This window comes from Dipodomys merriami, unplaced genomic scaffold (assembly GCF_024711535.1).
Source record: "Dipodomys merriami isolate MVZ:Mamm:240054 unplaced genomic scaffold, mDipMer1.0.p SCAF_10, whole genome shotgun sequence".
NCBI classification, from domain to species: domain Eukaryota; kingdom Metazoa; phylum Chordata; class Mammalia; order Rodentia; family Heteromyidae; genus Dipodomys; species Dipodomys merriami.
Genome location: NW_027202271.1, coordinates 46443851 through 46463008, shown reverse-complemented (window position 1 = coordinate 46463008; position 19158 = coordinate 46443851). Strand labels below are relative to the sequence as shown.

Here is a 19158-nt window from a genome sequence, read left to right as displayed (position 1 = left end):
TAGAAGATACACTTTAAGGGAAAACATTCATAAATTTCCTATGTATAATTATTCCAGATAGCAAATTCCATCATCACAATAGCAAATATCATCCATATGTAGAATCACTGACAAAAGCAGTTTCCTTCCATTAGTCAAATCAATAATGCAAGTAGGAAAGAATCTACAAATGACACTTAGGAAAAGGCCTTCTTGTTTAGAGATGTATATTCATCTTAAAGAATACAAAGAGGACTGATGTAACAGTTCCAACCCAGAAGTCAGAAAATGAGAGGATTGTGGTTTGAGGCCAGCAAAATGTGAGACTCCCATCTCAACAACAACAACAACAACAAAGCTGGGCATGATGGTACACACTTTTATTTCTCATTATGCAGGAGATATAAGGAGTATCACGGCCCATAGGTTGGACAAAAAAACCTGAGACCCTACCTCAAAAATAAATAAAAAGGGCTTTGGGGGCATGGATCAAATGGTAGGGCACCTAGCAAGCATGAGGCCCTGAGTTCAATCTCCAGTATTACCAACTTTTTTTTTTTTTTTTTTTTCAGTTGTGGGGCTTGAACTCTGGGCCTGGGTGCTGTCCCTGAGCTCTTCAGCTTAAGTGCTGAGCCACAGCACCACTTTCGGTATTTTAATAGTAAATTGAGATAAGAGTCTCACAAACTTTCCTGCCTGGTCTGGCTTTGAACTGTGATCCTCAGATCTCAGCCTTGTGAGCAGCTGGGATTACAGCTGTGAGCCCAGCATCAATTTTTTTTCTTTTCTTTTTTTAATGCAAAGAAAGGAAAATTTAAGCAAGAAAGGAATTTCATATTTTTACAGTATTTTAAATGTGATAGTGTGAAAGTCATTTCATTTAATTGAAAAGCTGAATATTGCCAACAAAGTGAACATTCGTGAACATTCAACAATTGATAAGAAATAGATAGAATGTGGAAGAGAAAAGATCATGATAAAAGAAGCAAAAATCATCTTTCCAGCCAGGATCAAAGGAAAAGAAGGAGAATGAATTCAAAGAAACACCAAAAAGTGACAGAGAATAAAATTAGAAGCAGACATCTGAGGAGACTGTAAGACATCTTTCAAACTAGGCATGGTGACAGACACCTGTAATCTTAGCAATGGGAAGGTTGGGGCGGGAAAATCATAAATTTGAGGACAGCCTGGACTACATGAGGGACTTTGTCTCAAAAAAACCCCCAAAAGCAGTTCCTTTTAACCAAGAACTTAGTCTAAGCACAAAGGGCCTCAAATAATGTAAAGAGGGAGAAATATGGTCCTTCAGTAAAAAGGCTGTATTTTCACTGTGTACAAAGGCTCATGCCTATAATCCTAGGTACTCAGGAAGTGGAAATCAAGAGGATTACAGTTTGAGGACAGTCTGGGCAAAAAGTCTGTGAGACCCGCAGGGTGTGGTAATAGTAGGAAGCTAAGGAAACACTAACAGGAGTGTGGTTCTAGAAGAGCCTAGGCACAAAAGTTTGAGAGACCCATCTCAACAGAAGACAGGAAGTATGATGATATGTACCTGTCATCCCAGCTGCAGTAGGAAGTATAACATGGGAGGACTGAAGTCCAAGTGTATACTCACTGGAGAAGTAAGACCAACTGAAAATAACTAGTGCAAAATGAGCTAGATGCATGGCTTTGCAGTAAAATGCTTGCCTTGTAAGTGTGAGGATTTGAGTTCAAACCCCAGTACTGCTAAATAGTCTTATTTCTAGATATTTTCCCCCTTAGAAAGAGCAGGATTTAATAGAGAATAGAATGACTTAAAGTTCCACAAATACCTTAGAATGAAAAAGTAACAGAACTTTAACAACTTTGTAAAGTGACTGGGGAACTCAAATTCTCAAAACATCTTAGTGATACAATAACAAAGCAACAATTTTGGTATTTCATTAGTTATTTTGCTTAATAGTCATGCTAGATATGGTGTCTGTCCATGATTTTCTAACTCCTGTCCTGCTGCTTTTAGCCAGAGAGATGTTCAACACTTTCTGTCATTAGAGTAGGGGAGTTGTAAAAGGTTAGCTTGAAGAGTATGAATCAGCCTACAATATAATGAAATTATTAGGAATAAGGACCAAACGATGAATTGAAAGTAGTCAGAGTCTAGGGCAAGAACTAGGAAACTGGCTTGAGTACCTCCAACATAAATGAGCCTGACTTTGGATTAGTATCAGAAGCAGATAAGATAAATTTGACATTTCCCTAATTGCCTTACAACTAAAGTTTTGGTGTGGGCTAGTCAAGTAGTATCTTCGGTTAGGTATACCTGTGAGGGATTTTTAACAAATAGAGACCATTTTGTGCTGCTCTGGTCTCTGTTTCTTTTCTCCTCCCCCCTTTATCACTGTGGCTTTTGGCATTATAACCTTAATAGAGCTTGATCCTCTCAACTTTTTAACAATAATCTAATCACTAATCCCTCCCCCCTCAATAAATCCTGTTCTGTTTCTGGGAGGTAGAAACGTTTCTGTTTTCTGCATTAGGGTGTATGGTTGCTTTAATATTTAGTGTCTATAAATAGGACTGATTTAGCAAAACTTGACGTTTGTTGCACTGGCTGGGTAGTCAAGTAGTATTTCTTAAGCCAACAGAAGACAATAAAGCAACGAGGGGCTAGCTAGAGTAGGAATTATTTATTACCTTTCATGAGCCAAAGATCAAAGGAAAGAAGTAGTGTTACTGAACCTTATTAGAGTTGAAGCAAAAAAAAAAATATCTCAATGAAAGTTGTTGCTTTACCTAGAGGAAAGTAGCCACATTTAGAATGGGAAGAAACAATCAGGATAAACACCCAGATGAATCTGAGGCACACATACAGATAAACATTGCCAATAATAACACCAATCTTTCACTCATATACCAGGTTATTAAATAAGACATGGACTAAAGAAGAAATCAAAATGGAACTCAGAAAACTGCAAGACAAATACATTCCAGAGTTCATGAGACACAGCCAATGCTGGACTCATAGGAACACACACACACACACACACACACACACACACACACACACACACACACACACACACACACACACACACACACACACACACACACACACACACACACACACACACACACACACACACACACGTGAACTGTGATCCTCAGATCTCAGCCTCCAGAATAGCTAGGATTACAGGCATAAGCCACCAGTGCCCAGCTCATTTATACTTTTATAAATTATTGTCAGTATTTAGGTTCTTAAGTCATGAAGCTAGAGAAAAACACAGCTAAATAAACACAAAGAAGAAATACATAAAAGTAGAAAATTTCAAAAGTTAAAAACCATGGAGCTAATAAAATCAATAATTTATCTGGTAAATTGAAAGTCTGGACAAATCTATACAAGATAAAAAAAAAGATAATAATAAAAAGGCACAAGCCAGGCACCTGTGGCTCAAGCCTATAATCTAGCTAGCTACTTAACAGGCTAAGATCTGAGGTTTGTGATTTGAAGCCAGCCTGGGCAGATAAATCCAAGAGACTCTTATCTCTAATTAACCAGCACAAAGCAAGAAACAGAGGTGTGCCTCTGGTGATAGAGTAGTAGCCTTGAACAAAAAAGCTAAGCTACAGCATGAGGCTTTGAATTTAAGTTTCCATACTGACACCAAAACAAACAACACTCCCAAATTAAGAAGGCACAAATACATGCAGTATGTAATCAGATCTAATCAATGAGACCAAAAACTAAGAGGCCACTAAGAACAGTTTATGCAAATAATTTTGAAAACCTAGACAGAGAATAATATAGGAAATATTTATTGAATGCTTATAATGTGCTATTTGTCTGAGTAATGTATTTATATTAAATTATTTAATAGTCACAACTACTGAGATACTGGTATGTCTACTTACAAATTAAAAAACCTAAAAAAAAAATAACACAAGTTAAAAAATCTGAAGCGTAGAAAAATTATGTAATTCACCCAAAGTCACATTAATACATAGTTGAGCTAGGGTTTCTTATATGGTCCAGCTTCAGAGCCCATTCTGCTTTTCAGAATAAAAAAAAATTTAGAGGGTCTGGGAATATGTTTTAGTGTAGAGTGCTGGCCTAGCATGTATGAAACCCCTGGGTTCGATTCCTGTGTACCACATAAACAGAAAAAGCCAAAAGTGGTGTTGTGGTTCAAGTGGTAGAGTGCTAGCCTTGAGCAAAAGAAGCTCAAAGACAGTGCCCAGGCCCTGACTGGCAAAAAAACAAAAAACAAAAACCCAAACCCCCACAAAAACCACCACCACCACCAAAAACCCATACAACATAGGGTTAAGGACAGCTATCTTTCAGTGGTGGAAAAACGTGTAATTTTAATTTTCAGTTTTATTTTTCATAATAAAATGTTTTTGATCACTCAGTACTGTTATATTTAGAATCAAAATAACAAAATACAAACACCCAATTTCCCTTATCCTAAAATTTTGAGCAATCTAGAATTGTTTCTCTTTTAACTTCCATATTCAATCTGTAACCATTTCCTTGATTTTACCTTAGAAATGTCTGTTCAAATTATTATTTCATTAATTTTTCTCTTATTTCCACAAATCAGGTCCTTGTTTTTTTTTTTTTTCTAATGAACTGCTGACATCCAGGCTATTACAGCAAAATGATCACAATTTTCCCCCACTAATTCTATGCTGAGTCTCTTTACATGGCGACCATCCACACTCCAGCCCCTAAAGATGCACACCAGGTACACTCTCATTTCCTATTCTTGGCATACTCAAAGCTCTTGTTCTCTAATACATTTCCCCCTTCCATCTTTCCATTTGGATTTATAGATATCATTTATTGGGTATGGCCTTTGAAGGTGGCAAGAACAGACAGTCTTTTACAAATTACGTATTTCAACACTTAATGTTCTGTACTGAAAAGTACCTCCCTATCCTGTTGTATAGCATGAGACATTTCTATTACAATTTTTTGAAATCTAGCTGGATTAAAGTATCACATATACAACACACACAATGCATGCAATACCAATCTACCTAGCTACCTACCTACACGCATGCGTACATACATACATGGGTGTGAATTTGGAACTGTCTGCTGAGGAGAAAACGGCATAAAAAAAACACTTGATTTTTTTTTTTGTATTCAAGATGGCAGAGAACGTCTTAAAATAGTCCTACACAAAAGCACCCTTGCCCAGAGCTTTGATTCAGAAGTGACTACACCTAGTGCAGAGCACAGGACAAAAGGGTTCAACCTAGATCCAAAGATGCCCGGGTCCTAACCATCCATATCCGAAATCACACTTACGGACTTTAAACTCCGTTACAAAACTGGCACACCTGCTGCCTTCATTCCAAAGACCACGCATTGACGACGACGGTGACCTCTCCCCACACACCCCCAAAAAACCGAGGACGAAATCGAGGAAGGCTAAATTGAACCAAGGGAGTATCTAGAACGCACGTTCCGGCCCCGCCCCAGAGAGATGCATTCTCGGGGTACAGCCATCCCAGTGCAGGCATGGACGGGGCTCCCGCCCAAAGGCCGGGCCACCAAGCCACCAGTGGGAATTCTGGGCGGGCCTCGGGCAGAGGCGGGCAGCGGCCGGCAGCGGCCCAGACCCCTAGGATACACCTGTCAGGCTGCAGCCAACATTAGGCCCGGAAATCACGGGAGGTTCGGTGGATCAGGCCCGCGCATCAGCCAGTGCCCTAACCCAGCCAACTCGCCTTCCGTGGTGTCCTTTATTACAGACAAAGGCGATCCACACTCACCGCCATTTTTCCCCTTACCTCAAAAACCACCTCTTCGTCGAACTCCGGTGTCATCCTTCTCCGCCATGCCACCCGCCTCAGCACGATGGGAAATGAAGGCAGGAGGGCAGGCGGCACCAAGATTTCGCCTTCGGTGGGTCCCACGGATCTTAGCAACTACAACTCCCGGCATGCCTGGCGGCCCACGCCCCTTTCCCATCTGTTTATTGGAGCAGAAGGTGAGGTGGTGGCAGCCGGGGGGCGGGGATAGGAGGCAACTCTCGTCTTCTGATTGGAGGAGGCGGAGGCTTTTGTCTGCCTTTTTCGGCCGCGACGAGTAGGGGGCGCCCCAAGCACAGGTTTGTGTTTTACTTTATTTATTTATTTATTTATTCATTTATTCATTTATTTATTTATTTCTTGTGAGGAGGAGCTGGAGCAGTGCGCGCTCTGGGCCAAGCGGCGGCGAAGTGAGCTCGCGGCCGCGCGCCCGGCGGTGGGACCTGAGCTCAGCCGGGCGGCGCTCGTGCTCGTCCGCCTGCGGGGTTTGGAGACTCCCACCGGGGGAGCGCGGCTGGGTCGCCGGAGCCGGCTGCGTCCTTTGTGCGGCGCTCCGGCGGCGCAGCTGCGGGACGGGGACGGCATGTGGACGCCGTGGGGGTTTCTCTCCAATGCCCAAACTCTGGAAAGAGCGCTCTGCGAGGCGAGCATGGTGTGAGGGGCGCGCGCCGGGGACGCGCACCACACGGGGCAGTCATGACTTCGGCCGCCGCGGGTAAGTGGTCGCGCTTCGGACCGCGTCGGGAAAGTCAGTGGCGAGCGCGGAGGGGGCTGGGGCTCGGGAGCAACTTTCTTTTCGGGGGGTGGGTGGGCGCCCCATCCTTCCCCAGCACCTCGACAGAGCCGATGGGCTTTGCTGCTGGACGTTCTTCTCCGTGTTGGAGGTCTGGGGACCTCCCTTCCAAGGGGAGAATCCTGGGCTGTGGGGAGCGGGTGGGGCGCCTTCCTGCAGGTAAAGAAAGGCACAAATAGAAAAAACCAACCCCCCCCCCTCCGCAAAACACATTTGGTTCCTCTCCTACGGTGATAGCGACTTGGCGGCTGCGCGCGCGGACAGCGGAGACTCCCGGGCTAAGAAAGCATTTATTCTAGGACCGGGCAGTGTTGTTCCCCGCGCGGGGCCCGAGCGGCACCCGCAGGGTCTTTCTACCGTGGCCCGCAACGCTCCCCGCCGTGAAAAGGGGTGTGAACATTGCTATTCCGAACATTGTTACCTGAGTCGTGCAGGGGTAGGGTTTTTGTTTTGTTGTTTTTGTTGTTTTTTTTGTTTTTGCTCCTCTACACCCAATCCCACCTCCTGCCCTCTTTTCAGCTTCTACCTGACTAGTGGAAACAAAGCCTTATTTTCCATCTGGCTACGATAAGACATCTTCCTCATCCAAATGACCAAGCCTCTAACTTACTGCCTTGGTGTCGATTTTGAGCAAGTCTGGTGTGGTGGAACATTCTTAGGGAACGAGTTTTGCTTTCTAAAATTATCCAAGTTATAGGCACTTCCTAAGGATATAAGTTACATGTTAAACCAGAACTTAACAATATATCGTTTTTGAATGGCTTTTGGGGGGGGTGGAGGGGGGCAGGTTGAAAGAAATGTTGATTCGAAAATTTCTAGTAAAATAGTTTAAAGCATTTCCTCCAAGTTGCACTTGTAGTCAGCCTGTAAAATATGAGACTACGTTTTCCTTGCTTTTCTTGATGTTTGTTTAAAATTTCTGCAAGTCGAAACTGTCAAAAAGTAAGCACTCTGAATGTTCTGAGTATTATTTCTAAAGTTTCAGTGTTACTCAGACGTTGCATTGCTAAGGCTAAGCAGATTACAAGTTATCAGGCAAGAAGTTAGCCAAGAGAAATCAGAAAGCAAGAAGTGATACTTTCCTGTAGAGATGGTGTGGGTCTTTCCTTTTTGAAGTTATGTGTATGTATTTGATAGACGTCATCATGCACTATTGTAGTTATTTTTAAACTTTTTTCTTCACTACAGGGAGGCTTTCCACTTGCATAATGAATTATTTTCATCCTAAGTTTCTGTGCCTCATCGTTCACATTTTCTTTGTTACTGAACCAATATAATAATTTAAAATGAAATTAGAAATTTTAAAGTCTTTTTAGTCAATTATTATAGTTCTTCCCTTCTTTAGGTGTTAGATGTACTTAAACTATCCATACTTCACACGGAGCATTCAGTTCTAGCCTTAACACTTTATGATGGACAGGTTACAGAAGCATATATGTAAACTTGACTGTTTGGGCCCAGGCTGCAAGCTTATGATTCATTCAGATTACCATAGAATAATGTAAGCTATTTTATATTTTATCAACTTTACAATTTAAAAAATCCACAGACATTTTTGTGGTGTTTAAAAGAAGGACATTTCCTGTGTCTAGCTAAGTTTTTTTTTTTTAAGGCATGCCTTGCCAGAAAGCTTTAACTACTTTTTTGCTCTCCTATCTGATAAGATGTATTATAATTCTTTCTGTGCCCAAATGGGGAATATGGAAGGGAAGTGGTGTTTTACTTCCACCCTATTTCTATAAACCTATATATACCTTGTTCTTACAAGTTATCTATGATTAATTTTTGGTATAATAGTCCAATTTATTAAAATGTTGGGGAAAGGTATTTACAGTTGAGGAAGGAGATGTTTAAGTGTCATCTATTATGTTTGGGAAAGTTGCTTTAATGTAAGAAAATAAGAGGAATGTTATTCCTGCAGAAGAGCTTGCTTTTTTTCCTTCCTCTGACTCTGAATGGGGCTCATAGTAGAGACTTAAGAATGATTCAAGTAGTACACGAAAAAGAAGTGATAATTATAGGACAGAATTGAATTTGTGTGTGTAAGTGTGTTCCTGTACAGGTCACTTCCTCATTAGTGTCTGTGCTTTGCTTTTTGGCTGGTCCAACAGCCAAGAGGGTGTACATGTGAACCCCAACCATCTGTGTGTAACAGATGACAAGTATGTTTATAATAGTAAAATGGTATGAGTGAGTACTTTACTTTCTTACCTTAAATTTCCCTGTAGCCAAACAGCTGTATAAACAAAAGATTTGCTACATTCCTGTAAAGACGCTATGAGTATGACTGTTGATACAGTTTAAGATCCAAAGGTGCTGGAATCATTTCCCAACAGCTTCCATTTACTTCAAGAATTTAATATTGACGACCATAATATAATGGCTCCTGCTATGTGGATGTTGTGTCTCTTGCAACGTAGAGCCATTAAAAACTAATGATAATGAAAAAGGATAGAAATTGCTGTAGTAGTAACTTGATAAACACTTGTTCTATTAGTCACTAAGTATATGTAAATATTAGAATAATATCATTACATAGTTTATCAAATGTTAATTAATATTTAATCCTTTTAAAATTGATTCTATTTCCTTTCTAAAATATTACTTGATATTCAATTGAATATTGAATTTTTAAAAAAGAAACTTTTGGTCACTAAGACATGAGTATGTGTATATGATAGATGACTGTGTGTGTGTGTGTGTGTGAGAGAGAGAGAGAGAGAGAGAGAGAGAGTGTGTGTGTGTGTGTGTGTGTGTGTGTGTGTGTGGGTGTGCTTGAACTGGGGCTTGAACTCAGGGCCTGAGAGGTGTCACTGAGCTTTTTGTATTCAAGGCTAGTGCCACCATTCCACTTTTGGCTTTTTTGAATAAGATTGGAAATAAGATTGGAAATAAGATTCTCACAGATGTTCTTCCCTGGGCTAGCTTTGAAATGTGATCTTCAGATCTCAGCTTCCTCAATAGCTAGGATTAGAAGCATAAGCCACTAGTACCTGAGTATAGCGGATTATTCTTAAATCCTGTTTTCGGTATTAGGATATATCAGTGAAAGAGACAAAGTAGTTCCTATTCGGGAGTTGCCTTCTTGCCATGAACACAGTCATAGGTACACTGAAGAATATTAGTACAGGACAGAGGCCACACATATCAGGGTTCTCCTGAAGCATCCCAAGAGTTAAAATCTCATAGGAGTTAAAAGACTCCTGTAGGTTCTAGAGGGAAGTGAGGCAGGCAGCTCTGCACAAAGCTGCTCCCTCAGTTATGTTGCTGGCCTCCTCCAATACACAGCTAATCTCCAATGGCAAGCCCAAGTTCACAGTTCCCTATTTAATTCAGTGAGTATACATTAAGGAAAAGCTTTAGGAACATGCCATGCTGTATTTATTGAGAATCAACTTCATCTCAAATGTAGTTAATTTCTGTGACAGGAATTTGTCTCTCTTGGAAGCAGACTCAAAAGAACTGAAATTTTTTTTTCTTTGTCAGTCATGGGGCTTGAACTCTGGGCATGGGTGCTGTCCCTCAGCTCTTTAGCTCAAGGCTAGCACTCTACCACTTGAGCCACAGCATCACTTCCAGCAGGGCCATAGTATCTCAAAAAAAAAAAAAACCCCAAACAAAAAACCACAATTCAGGGAATGTGGCTTAGTAGTGGTAGAGTGCTTGCCTAGCATGCATGAAGCCCTGGGTTCATTCCTCAGTACCATATAAACAGAAAAAGCCAGAAGCGGTACTGTGGCTTAAAGTGGTAGAATGTTAGCCTTGAGCAAAAGAAGCTCAGGAACAGTGCCCAGGCCCCAAGTTCAGGCCTCAGGACTGGCCAAAAGCAAACAAACAACAACAACAACTCATAAAATACAGTACACAATTTTAGAAATGATTAAACTAAAAAGCAAATTTTAGAAGGATTAAACTAAAAAAGCAAAAACAAATTCATTAAATGACCCTGAATCTTCTGACATTGTCCTGACATTCATGAAGTAGAAGATTAATTATATGAATTATGGTTTAAAAAGTATATATATATATTAATATATAATATTATTCGTCATTATAACCTTTTTTAAATGTACAGTTCAGAAAAGATAAGTGCATTATTGTAGCTTCAGCCTTAGAACTCTTTTTATCTTCAAAATATTTTCCAATTTTTTAAAAAATCCTAGATGTTAGACATTTTGAGAAAGACAGATATTGAATCAGCATGACAGTACATCAGTTTGTATTGAGTCAAATGAGAGGTTGGAGGCCTAGGGCTTTCTGTGAAGACTTGACATGATAGGTTGAGACTTTAACTCAATTGACCAATACAGAAAGCTTTTTTCACTAGCCTTTGGTGGATTTTGCAATTATTTTCAGCCTAAAAAGTTAAAACTATTACTGTGCTTCTTGAATAGCTATGTAATTTTGAATTGAATATGAAGGTTATATAATAATGTCTGTGCACATAATATTAAAGAATTCTCTATTTTGGAGAAGGAAGTAGAGCACCCACTCTTACTCAGTTCTGTGTAATATTTTCCTGAATGTTGTGACTAATTTCCTTCTTCAAAAAGAAAATCATCATCCAATGATAGATAAAAGCCTCACTGTGTTTAAGTAAACAGTATCCAATCGTCTTTTTACGTTTTTAATTATTATTATAAAGATGATGTACATAGGGGTTATAGATAAATACGTTAGGAATTGAGTACGTTTCTTTTGGATAATGTCACTCCTTCCCTTACTGTATTCCAGTTTTTCCCTCTCTTTCCAATAATCTTTAACAACAGATAGTGAATTAGTAAATTTATCTAGTAAATTTATTTATTTTTTTATTAAGTATTAGATTCGGTTGAAGGAACAAATATAACTAAGAAGTATAAGGTAAGACATTTGATCTCCAGTTTCCATGGGAAAATATGATTCATAAGTGATAGTATAGCTAAAGGATATCAAAGGAATACACGTATAGAATTTATAAATATATAATTGTGTGTTTTTACTTTACAGGTTTTTGGGTTTTTTTTTGGTTGGTAGTTGGGCTTGAACTCAGAACGTTGTCCTGAGCTCTTTTGACTCAAGGCTAGTACTGTACAACTTTGAGCCACAGTGCTCATGAATTTTCCTGTCCTGGCTGACATTGAATTGTGATCCTCATATCTCAGCCTCCTGAGTAGCTAGGATTACAGGCATGAGCCACCAGCACCAGGTACTTTATGGGCGTTTACTGTAAAGGTGTCATCAAGTTCCTATAGGCTAGGACTAGGTCTACACAAATCTAGTATTGTATACTAGGCATTAATTAAATATGTCCTATGTAATTTTCAGGATTACTTCAATTGTGGTCATCTTTTAGTGCATTAAAACAGTGGTTAGTAGCTGAATATGCTGGTGCATGCCTTTAACCCAGCACTCAGGTGGCTGATTTCTGATTTCTATATTTATTTTTAAGATTGTTTTAGTATTCACCCAGACATGGGTGAATATAATGCCTATAATCCTAGCTACTCTAGAGGCTGATATCTGTGGATGGCAGTTCAAAACCAGCCTAGGCAGAAAAGTCTGTAAGATTCTTATCTCCAGTTGGTCAGCAAAAAGCCAGAAGTGGAGATGTGGCTCAAATGGTATAGTGCCAGCTTTAAATGAAAAAGCCAAGCAAGAGTCTAAGGCCCCGAGTTCAAGGTATAGTGCTGACACACACAAAAAGATTGTTTGGGGATTCTATCAAGAGAGATTCTTGGGCTGGGAAGGTGGCTCAGTGGTAGAGTGCTTGCCTTGCATGCATGAGGCCCTGGGTTCGATTCCTCAGAAAAAGCTGGAAGTGGCACTGTGGCTCATGTAGAGTGCTAGCCTTGAGCTGAAGAGCTGAGGGACAGCACCTAGGCCCAGAGTTTAGGCCCCATGACTAACAAAAAAAATGAGGGATTCTTGATAAAAGGCATTTAGATATTACTGTTTTATTTATCACCAGACAGAAGGATACTATTGCTTAGTTATATAAGAAATTTAAAGAATTGTATCCTGTGGGCAAATTCAGCTCTCAGCACTAAGCAAATGACCTAAAGAACTAGTATGCAGGTCACAGACAAAGTTAGTTGTTTCATTTAATATCAAAGCTGGAAGAAAAGCTGTTGGATATAATAAGAAATGAACTCACAGGGCTGGGAAGATGGCACAGTGGTAGAGTGCTTGCCTTGCATGCATGAGGCCCTGGGTTCCATTCCTCAGCACCACATAAGCAGAAAAGCTGGAAGTGTTGCTATGGCTCAAGTGGTAGGGTGCTAGCCTTGAGCTGAAGAGCTGAGGGACAGCGCCCAGGCCCAGAGTTCAGGCCCCACAACCAACAACAACAAAAAAAGAAACAAACTCACAGTGCCTAAAGCTATCTATACTGGAATTTATGTCAACTTAAGGAGTTTTCCAGAATGGTGACTATCATACAGTCTGTAGTGAAATTCAAATTTCACTATATATTATATAGTGAAATATATATATATATATATATATATATTTTAATATATCCTCTTATACTTTGGTTGTTTTAACATTGAATTATTTTCCCTTTCTAGAGATTAAGAAACCACCACTGGCCCCCAAGCCAAAGATTGTGGGGGCAAATAATCGGTCAGTTCCTCCTCCTGTTGCACCTAAACCTGACACTGTGATTGCTAGTGCTCCACAACGAATAAAGAAAACGAAACCAAAAATTGCACCCAAACCCAAAGTTCTGAAGAGCTCACTTGTTAATGACATTGGACAGCCTCCATCACGGAGATGCACTGTGAACCTGGAAGAGCAGAAACCAGAATTACCTGAAAGCAGGGACAACTTCAGTTGCAAAAATGAAGAGGAGCAGCGGGGCAATGATTCTGTTTTACCAGGGTATTCTTACTCTTCTGAGTGTACCAGGAAGCCTGGAAGTAGAGAGAATGTATATGTAAAGCAGCTTGTTTTGGAGCCTCTGAAAATGAAAGAAAAATTAGAAAATAGTAAATTGAACAAGCCCTCTTTGACTACTCAAAGTAGGAATAAGTGGGATTCTTGCGAAAATTGCCGGAGCCCGAGTGGAGTATTAAAGGCCAGTGTCCTTGGAGAAAAGCTCAATGATGTTTCCACATGTCAAACACCAACTTGTAGTTCTCCACAGAAGCACAGATCTATAGAAAACCCAGAAATGAATGGGGGCCACAATTCCAACAGACAGTGCAGAACTGAATTTTCAAATTTGTCCAGCTTGGAAAAAGTTCCTGCTCCTCAAAACTGCCATCCACAGCTTCCTGATTTGCAAAATCTTAAAACTTGTCAGGATGGCAGTGATAAAAGCAATAGTTGTTTTCATTCATCTGAACTAACTGCTCCAGAAAACGATAAAAGGAATGCTTTTCTATCTTCAGATGTAGTAAGCAAGAAAACAGAAGTTGAAGACTTTCCTCCCCTAAAAATTTCCTTAGTACCACATACCCTCAAATTTCCAACTCCCAAGCCCAGAAAGAATTTCACTGCTCGTCTGTTACGTCAGAAGTGTATAGATACTTCTAGTGAAAGTACTGAAGAAGCTGCGGGTTCAAATAACAGCTCTTCCTGTTGTACTGAAAATAATTTGAAAAGCAATAATGTCCATTTTCTTCATCAGAATGTTGTGCCTATCCAGAAACAAGTGGACAAAGAGAAGCCAGAAAATAAAAGTGAATTGCATAATGACTGTAGCAGTGACAGCTCAGACATAATCGATTCACAGAAAGCCGTGTGGCATGAAACATCATCCTTTGAGGAAATGGCACCTTCATTAGATACAGACTCTAATGTGCCTGGTGACTGCGGGCCAGTAGATGGTTGTAGCATGTCACCTGCTGTGGACAAAGGGGCTGATTTTATAAGATGCAGTGCTCTGTCTTTGAGCCTGCCTACGCAGGTTAAATTAAAGTGCAGTGAACATCTGCCAGCTGCCTGTAACCTGGAAGTGACTGTCTCTCAATTGCAAAAGGGATCTATAAAGAAAGAAGAAAGTTCTTCAAGAATTGTCCCCAAGAAGCCTCAGCGACACAGCTTGCCTGCAGCAGGACTGCTTAAAAAGGCTGCCTCTGAGGAGCTTGTGGAGAAAAGTTCTTATCCTTCTAGTAGAGAAAAAAATCCGGAGAAAGGTCTAGAAAGCAATCACCTTCAGCATTTGGGTGCCCGGAACCATGGTATGCCATCATCATCCTATGATATGCCTGGACAACCATCAGAAAAACCGGTGTGGAAATTACCTCATCCTATTTTACCCTTTTATGGGAACCCAGAATCCCTAAAGTCTATCATTGTCTCCTCAAATACTGAACCTTCCATTTCTTTGACCAAACCTAGAGCGAAATCATTATCTGCTGTGGATACGATCAAGTGCAGTAAGCCTTACAAAGAGTCTCCAAAGAAGAGTTCTTTGAAAAAGTTGCTTAATATGAAATTGTCCATTAGTTTCTCAAAGAGTGACATTCAGAAATTTTGGTCCAAGAGTAGCCAGCTCAAAGATGCATTCCCAAGCAGTGTGTCTGGTAAGGAGCAAAAAGGGATTGAAAGTGATTGGCATAGCTTCATGGTGGGAGAAAAGAAGAGAAGTAAACCCACAAAGGCATATTCTGCAGATAACTGTAGCCCTGAAGCTCAAAAGAAGAAGAAATCTTGGAACCAGACAAGTGCAGCTAATGGTCTGAGAGCTGAGTCTTTGGATGACCAAATGCTGTCTAGGGAGTCATCACGTCAGCTGTCTAACAAATCTGTTATAAGCAGCTGTGCACCAGAGTATGAAAATGTACGCTATTATGAGGAAATACCAGAGTATGAAAACTTTCCATTTATTATGGCGATACAGAATTCTCTGGAGTTGGAATTGCAGAAGTCCAACAGTGTGGAGGACACTGATACAAATGTGTATGAAGTAGAAGAACCATATGAAGCCACAGATGGCCAGGTGCAACTTGGATCCAGACCTCAGCATTCCAGGTAAACCACAGGTGTCAGGCATGGCACTTTTGCATGCATTCATTACAATTAACCTTCATCAGCTCTGTGAGATAGGAATGCTGGAGGGAAAAAGAAAAAACAAAAAACCCACTCAGAAAGGAACTGAGTTAGAAAACAGATTAGCCAGGCACTGGTGTTTATACCTGTAATCCTAGCTACTCAGGAAGCAGAAATCCAGAGGGTAGAAGTTGAAGGCCAGTTTAGGCAGAAAATTCCAAGAGTCCCTATCTCCAAAATAACAGGCAAAAAGCTTTCTTGGAGATAGGGCTCAAGTGGCAGAAAGTCGTTGGAGTAAGCAAGCTGAGCAAGCAGGAAGCCCTCATTTCCATCTGAAACACCTGAAAAAAAAGAGAAAGCATAGATTACATGGATTCTGTATGTAGCTTCTTTTTACCTTACAACAAGAAAGGATATTTGTACTGCAAGATTGGAGTAAACTTAGTAGCTAACTCAATGAAATTAAGTAGTAGCAAAGTAGGTATTATGCCTACCCTAAGGTCTGGAGCAGAAAAGTCTAAGGGCTTCCACGCATCCATTCAGAAATCATAGCGGGAAACTTTAGGAAGAAATGGATTCATTCATTAAGGTTTTTTTTTTCTCCCATCATATAGAATATCTAAAGTTATTTGAAATCCAGCATTTACCTATGGTTCCTTTATCAAGTGAAAATTCATTTTGCAGAATGATTCCTCTGTTCAGGAATGATTTATTTTACTTGGTGAAGTTTAGTTACAGATCTCCTGTTGGCAAAAAACATCATTGGTCTTTCTCACTTTTGTACTGTGCTTCCTACCTTTAGAATACCTATTCCATTCCTCCTCGGAAGGTTTGCCCATCTTTAGTGGCCCAGCTTCACAGTCTGGCTCTATGAAGGTTCTCTAGTTACCTAGTAGAAGTGTTCGTTTCTTGTTTTTAACTCCCAACTGTGTTGTGATACCCTGACAGCCTTTATCTCAGTCTGTTTTATATAATTACTGATTGGAGTGTGGGATGTTTTGCATTCAGTTTTAAACTCTGTTGAAGAGTTCTGTTCATACTCTTTTACTATGCCTGAGGTCAGGCAAGGGCATCATTAGATGAGAGATGAATGTAGAAGAGAATGAGTGAAAAAGAGATAAAAGTTCCAAGTCACAAAGAAATTGCATTTGAGGAGTTTTGTTTTTTTTTAACAAAAAAGCGCGAAGATCCTTTTTGAAGTCTTAAGATTATTCTTAGGCCACTAATTAATACCAAGGCTTTTTAGTACTCCAGCCTTAAACTGTGACTTTTGTAGAGACACTAACAAATTCAGTACCTGGTGAGTGCTTAAAATGTTGGGGAGAGGGAATTAGTGTATAAACTGAATACATAAAATTGTCAAGCAAGTTTCCGATTAGCTTAGTTTTCAGATACTGTCTTTGTATTTTTCTTTACCGGTCATCCTCTTGCTTCTGGGTACTTTCTTCTTTTACATGTAAAAGGCTTCTTACCTCTTTTGCCCATCTCGTCTTATCTCTGACCCCACTTTATTTAGATCTCTTTTTTGGCGGGGGAGGGAGGGGTCAGTCGTGGTGCTTGAACTCTAGGCCAGAGCTCTGTCCCTCAGCTCTTCAGCTCAAGGCTAGCGCTCTATCACTTGAGCCACAGCACCACTTCCGGTTTCCTGGTGGTTTATTGGAAATAAGAATTTCAGGGCCTTTCTTGCTTGGGCTGGCTTTGAACTGCGATTCTCAGATCTCAGCCTCCTGAGTAGCTAGGATTACAGTTGCCCGGCTATTTAGATCTCTTTATTCCTAGAACATGTAAAAGCCTTTTTCTCTTTCAGCCACAGAGAATTGAAGTTATGCAACTTGTTTTTAAATTGTCTACTTTTACTTGTCTGATGTTCTGTCTGTGAAACAATTACATTGGTACTCTTAACTTTTGTTTATTACTTGTGTATATGAATGTTATTAATCCAGTTAGCTTCTTCAAGATATATATTTTTTTTATTTTATTTCATCCTTGGTTAGGATGAAACTTTTTCTTAAAATTGGAGGATTGAGGTTTGAAGCCAGCCTGGGCAGGAAGGCCTGTAAGACTTACCTCCAGTTAACTACTGGAAAGCCAGAAGTGAAGCACTAGCCTTGAACAACAACAACAACAGCAAAAAAGGGACCAGTGTCCTAGGACCAACCACACACATACACACAAATTGGAGGTTTGGCCTTTGGGATACATTTCCTGTTGGTGCTGGGGTTCAAATCCTCAAGGGCTTATCACTATCTCTGGAACTTGTTCTAGTTTCCTTCTTGCACAATTAGGGCTCAACTGCTGGCCTGAGGGAATCCAGGTTGGAAGGGGTGAGTGTGCACAGCCAGTAACTGCAAGTACAGCTGCAGCTACAGACATTCAGAAGCACTTCTCTTTCTAGAGGAGCTCAGGAAAGGTTGCAGTCTGTTGAAAAGTTGGCCAGTGCCTGCTTTTGAATTTTGTCTTCTATAGAAATTTTTGTTTAGGTGTGGAGCAGGAAGCCCCAAATAAGCTTTGAGATGTATAAAATGTGCTGTCTGAGTACAAAGCCTTCAACCTCAATCACTGAGTTAGACTCAAAGTATTGTCTGGGAGGGACTTTTTTTTTTAAAGAACAAAAAAGCAAAAACAGGATCTCATTGTAACATAGAGAGGCCTGGAACTCTTGATCCTCCTGCCTCAGACAGTGTTAGGATTATAGGTATGCACCACCATACCTGTAGGCCGTTCCTTTTGTGAGAGAAAGCAAAATGCAGGCCTGCATGAAGTGGCATTTGGAAACCTTAACATTAGGTAGGTAACTGAGAAGCAGAGTGTACATTTCAGGTAGCTGAGAGGATCCATGTAAAAATCTGTTGAAAATGTAGACTGTGTCTTGGGGTAATTAATTCAACATCCAACAAACCTCATGGGGTTCTAAAATGATAGGAAAAAATGCAAGATTATTCTGTAAAGATTTTTCTGGTGAAGGCAATTGAAAAATGTTTTATGACATCTCATCCCTCAGGGAAGAGACACTGAACCCTTGGGCACTGGGTTGGAAACTCACTAGCGTTAGAGCCTGGATGTTTTCAGGATAAGCAAACAAGACATTTAGCAAGTTTTGAGAGTAGCCAATATAATCATCTTCTTTAGAATGTGGGTGTTTAATAAATCCAACAGCTGAACATTTTACAAATGTCTAACAACATACTTGTCATTTGTCAGGAAACAATGGTAGGCAGACCTCAATTCTAAATAGGATTGCATTCTAAAGCACGTGACAGTTGGGGACTCCGTGTAGATCTCTAATGAACAGTTTTAGAAATAGAGGTTCTAATTTAGCTTCCAAATCTTATTAACCTTTACTATCTGGGCCTCCCCTTCCTGACTCAGGGTGAATTTGCTGGGCTTTTCTATGAGGTCCTGTGTAATGCAAGCTGGGGCTGAGCCTGCCTTGCTTGGCCAGGGTGGGGCCTAGCACCTAGAATCCTGGAGGAGCAGATCCTCAGGGCTAAGGCTTGTGCAATGGGTGAGGTGACTGTGGAAGAATGAGGAAATTGGGGGTTGGGCTTGCTGTGAGGCTTTGCGACTTGGAGTGATAAGGAAAAGGGAAGGGTGGGGTGGCT

General features: G+C 40.5%; 2 protein-coding genes across 6 annotated transcripts in view; one reads left to right on the top strand and one right to left on the bottom strand.

Annotated features, from left to right (window-relative positions):
• Vezt (vezatin, adherens junctions transmembrane protein) overlaps positions 1-5917 on the bottom strand; it is a 55408-nt gene extending 49491 nt beyond the window's left edge. For 2 of the 5 annotated variants that reach the window (XM_069990257.1, XM_069990261.1), the window contains exon 1: positions 5767-5917. In XM_069990257.1, coding sequence (XP_069846358.1) covers positions 5767-5802 — 36 coding nt within the window. In that variant the 5' untranslated portion in view covers positions 5803-5917. The remainder of the gene's footprint in view (positions 1-5766) is intronic. The other 3 variants (XM_069990250.1, XM_069990254.1, XM_069990262.1) reach the window with 2 other exon arrangements.
• Positions 5918-6282: 365 nt separating this feature from the next.
• Fgd6 (FYVE, RhoGEF and PH domain containing 6) overlaps positions 6283-19158 on the top strand; it is a 109372-nt gene continuing 96496 nt past the window's right edge. The window contains exons 1-2 of the mRNA XM_069990272.1: positions 6283-6502; positions 13129-15538. Coding sequence (XP_069846373.1) covers positions 6484-6502; positions 13129-15538 — 2429 coding nt within the window. The 5' untranslated portion in view covers positions 6283-6483. The remainder of the gene's footprint in view (positions 6503-13128; positions 15539-19158) is intronic.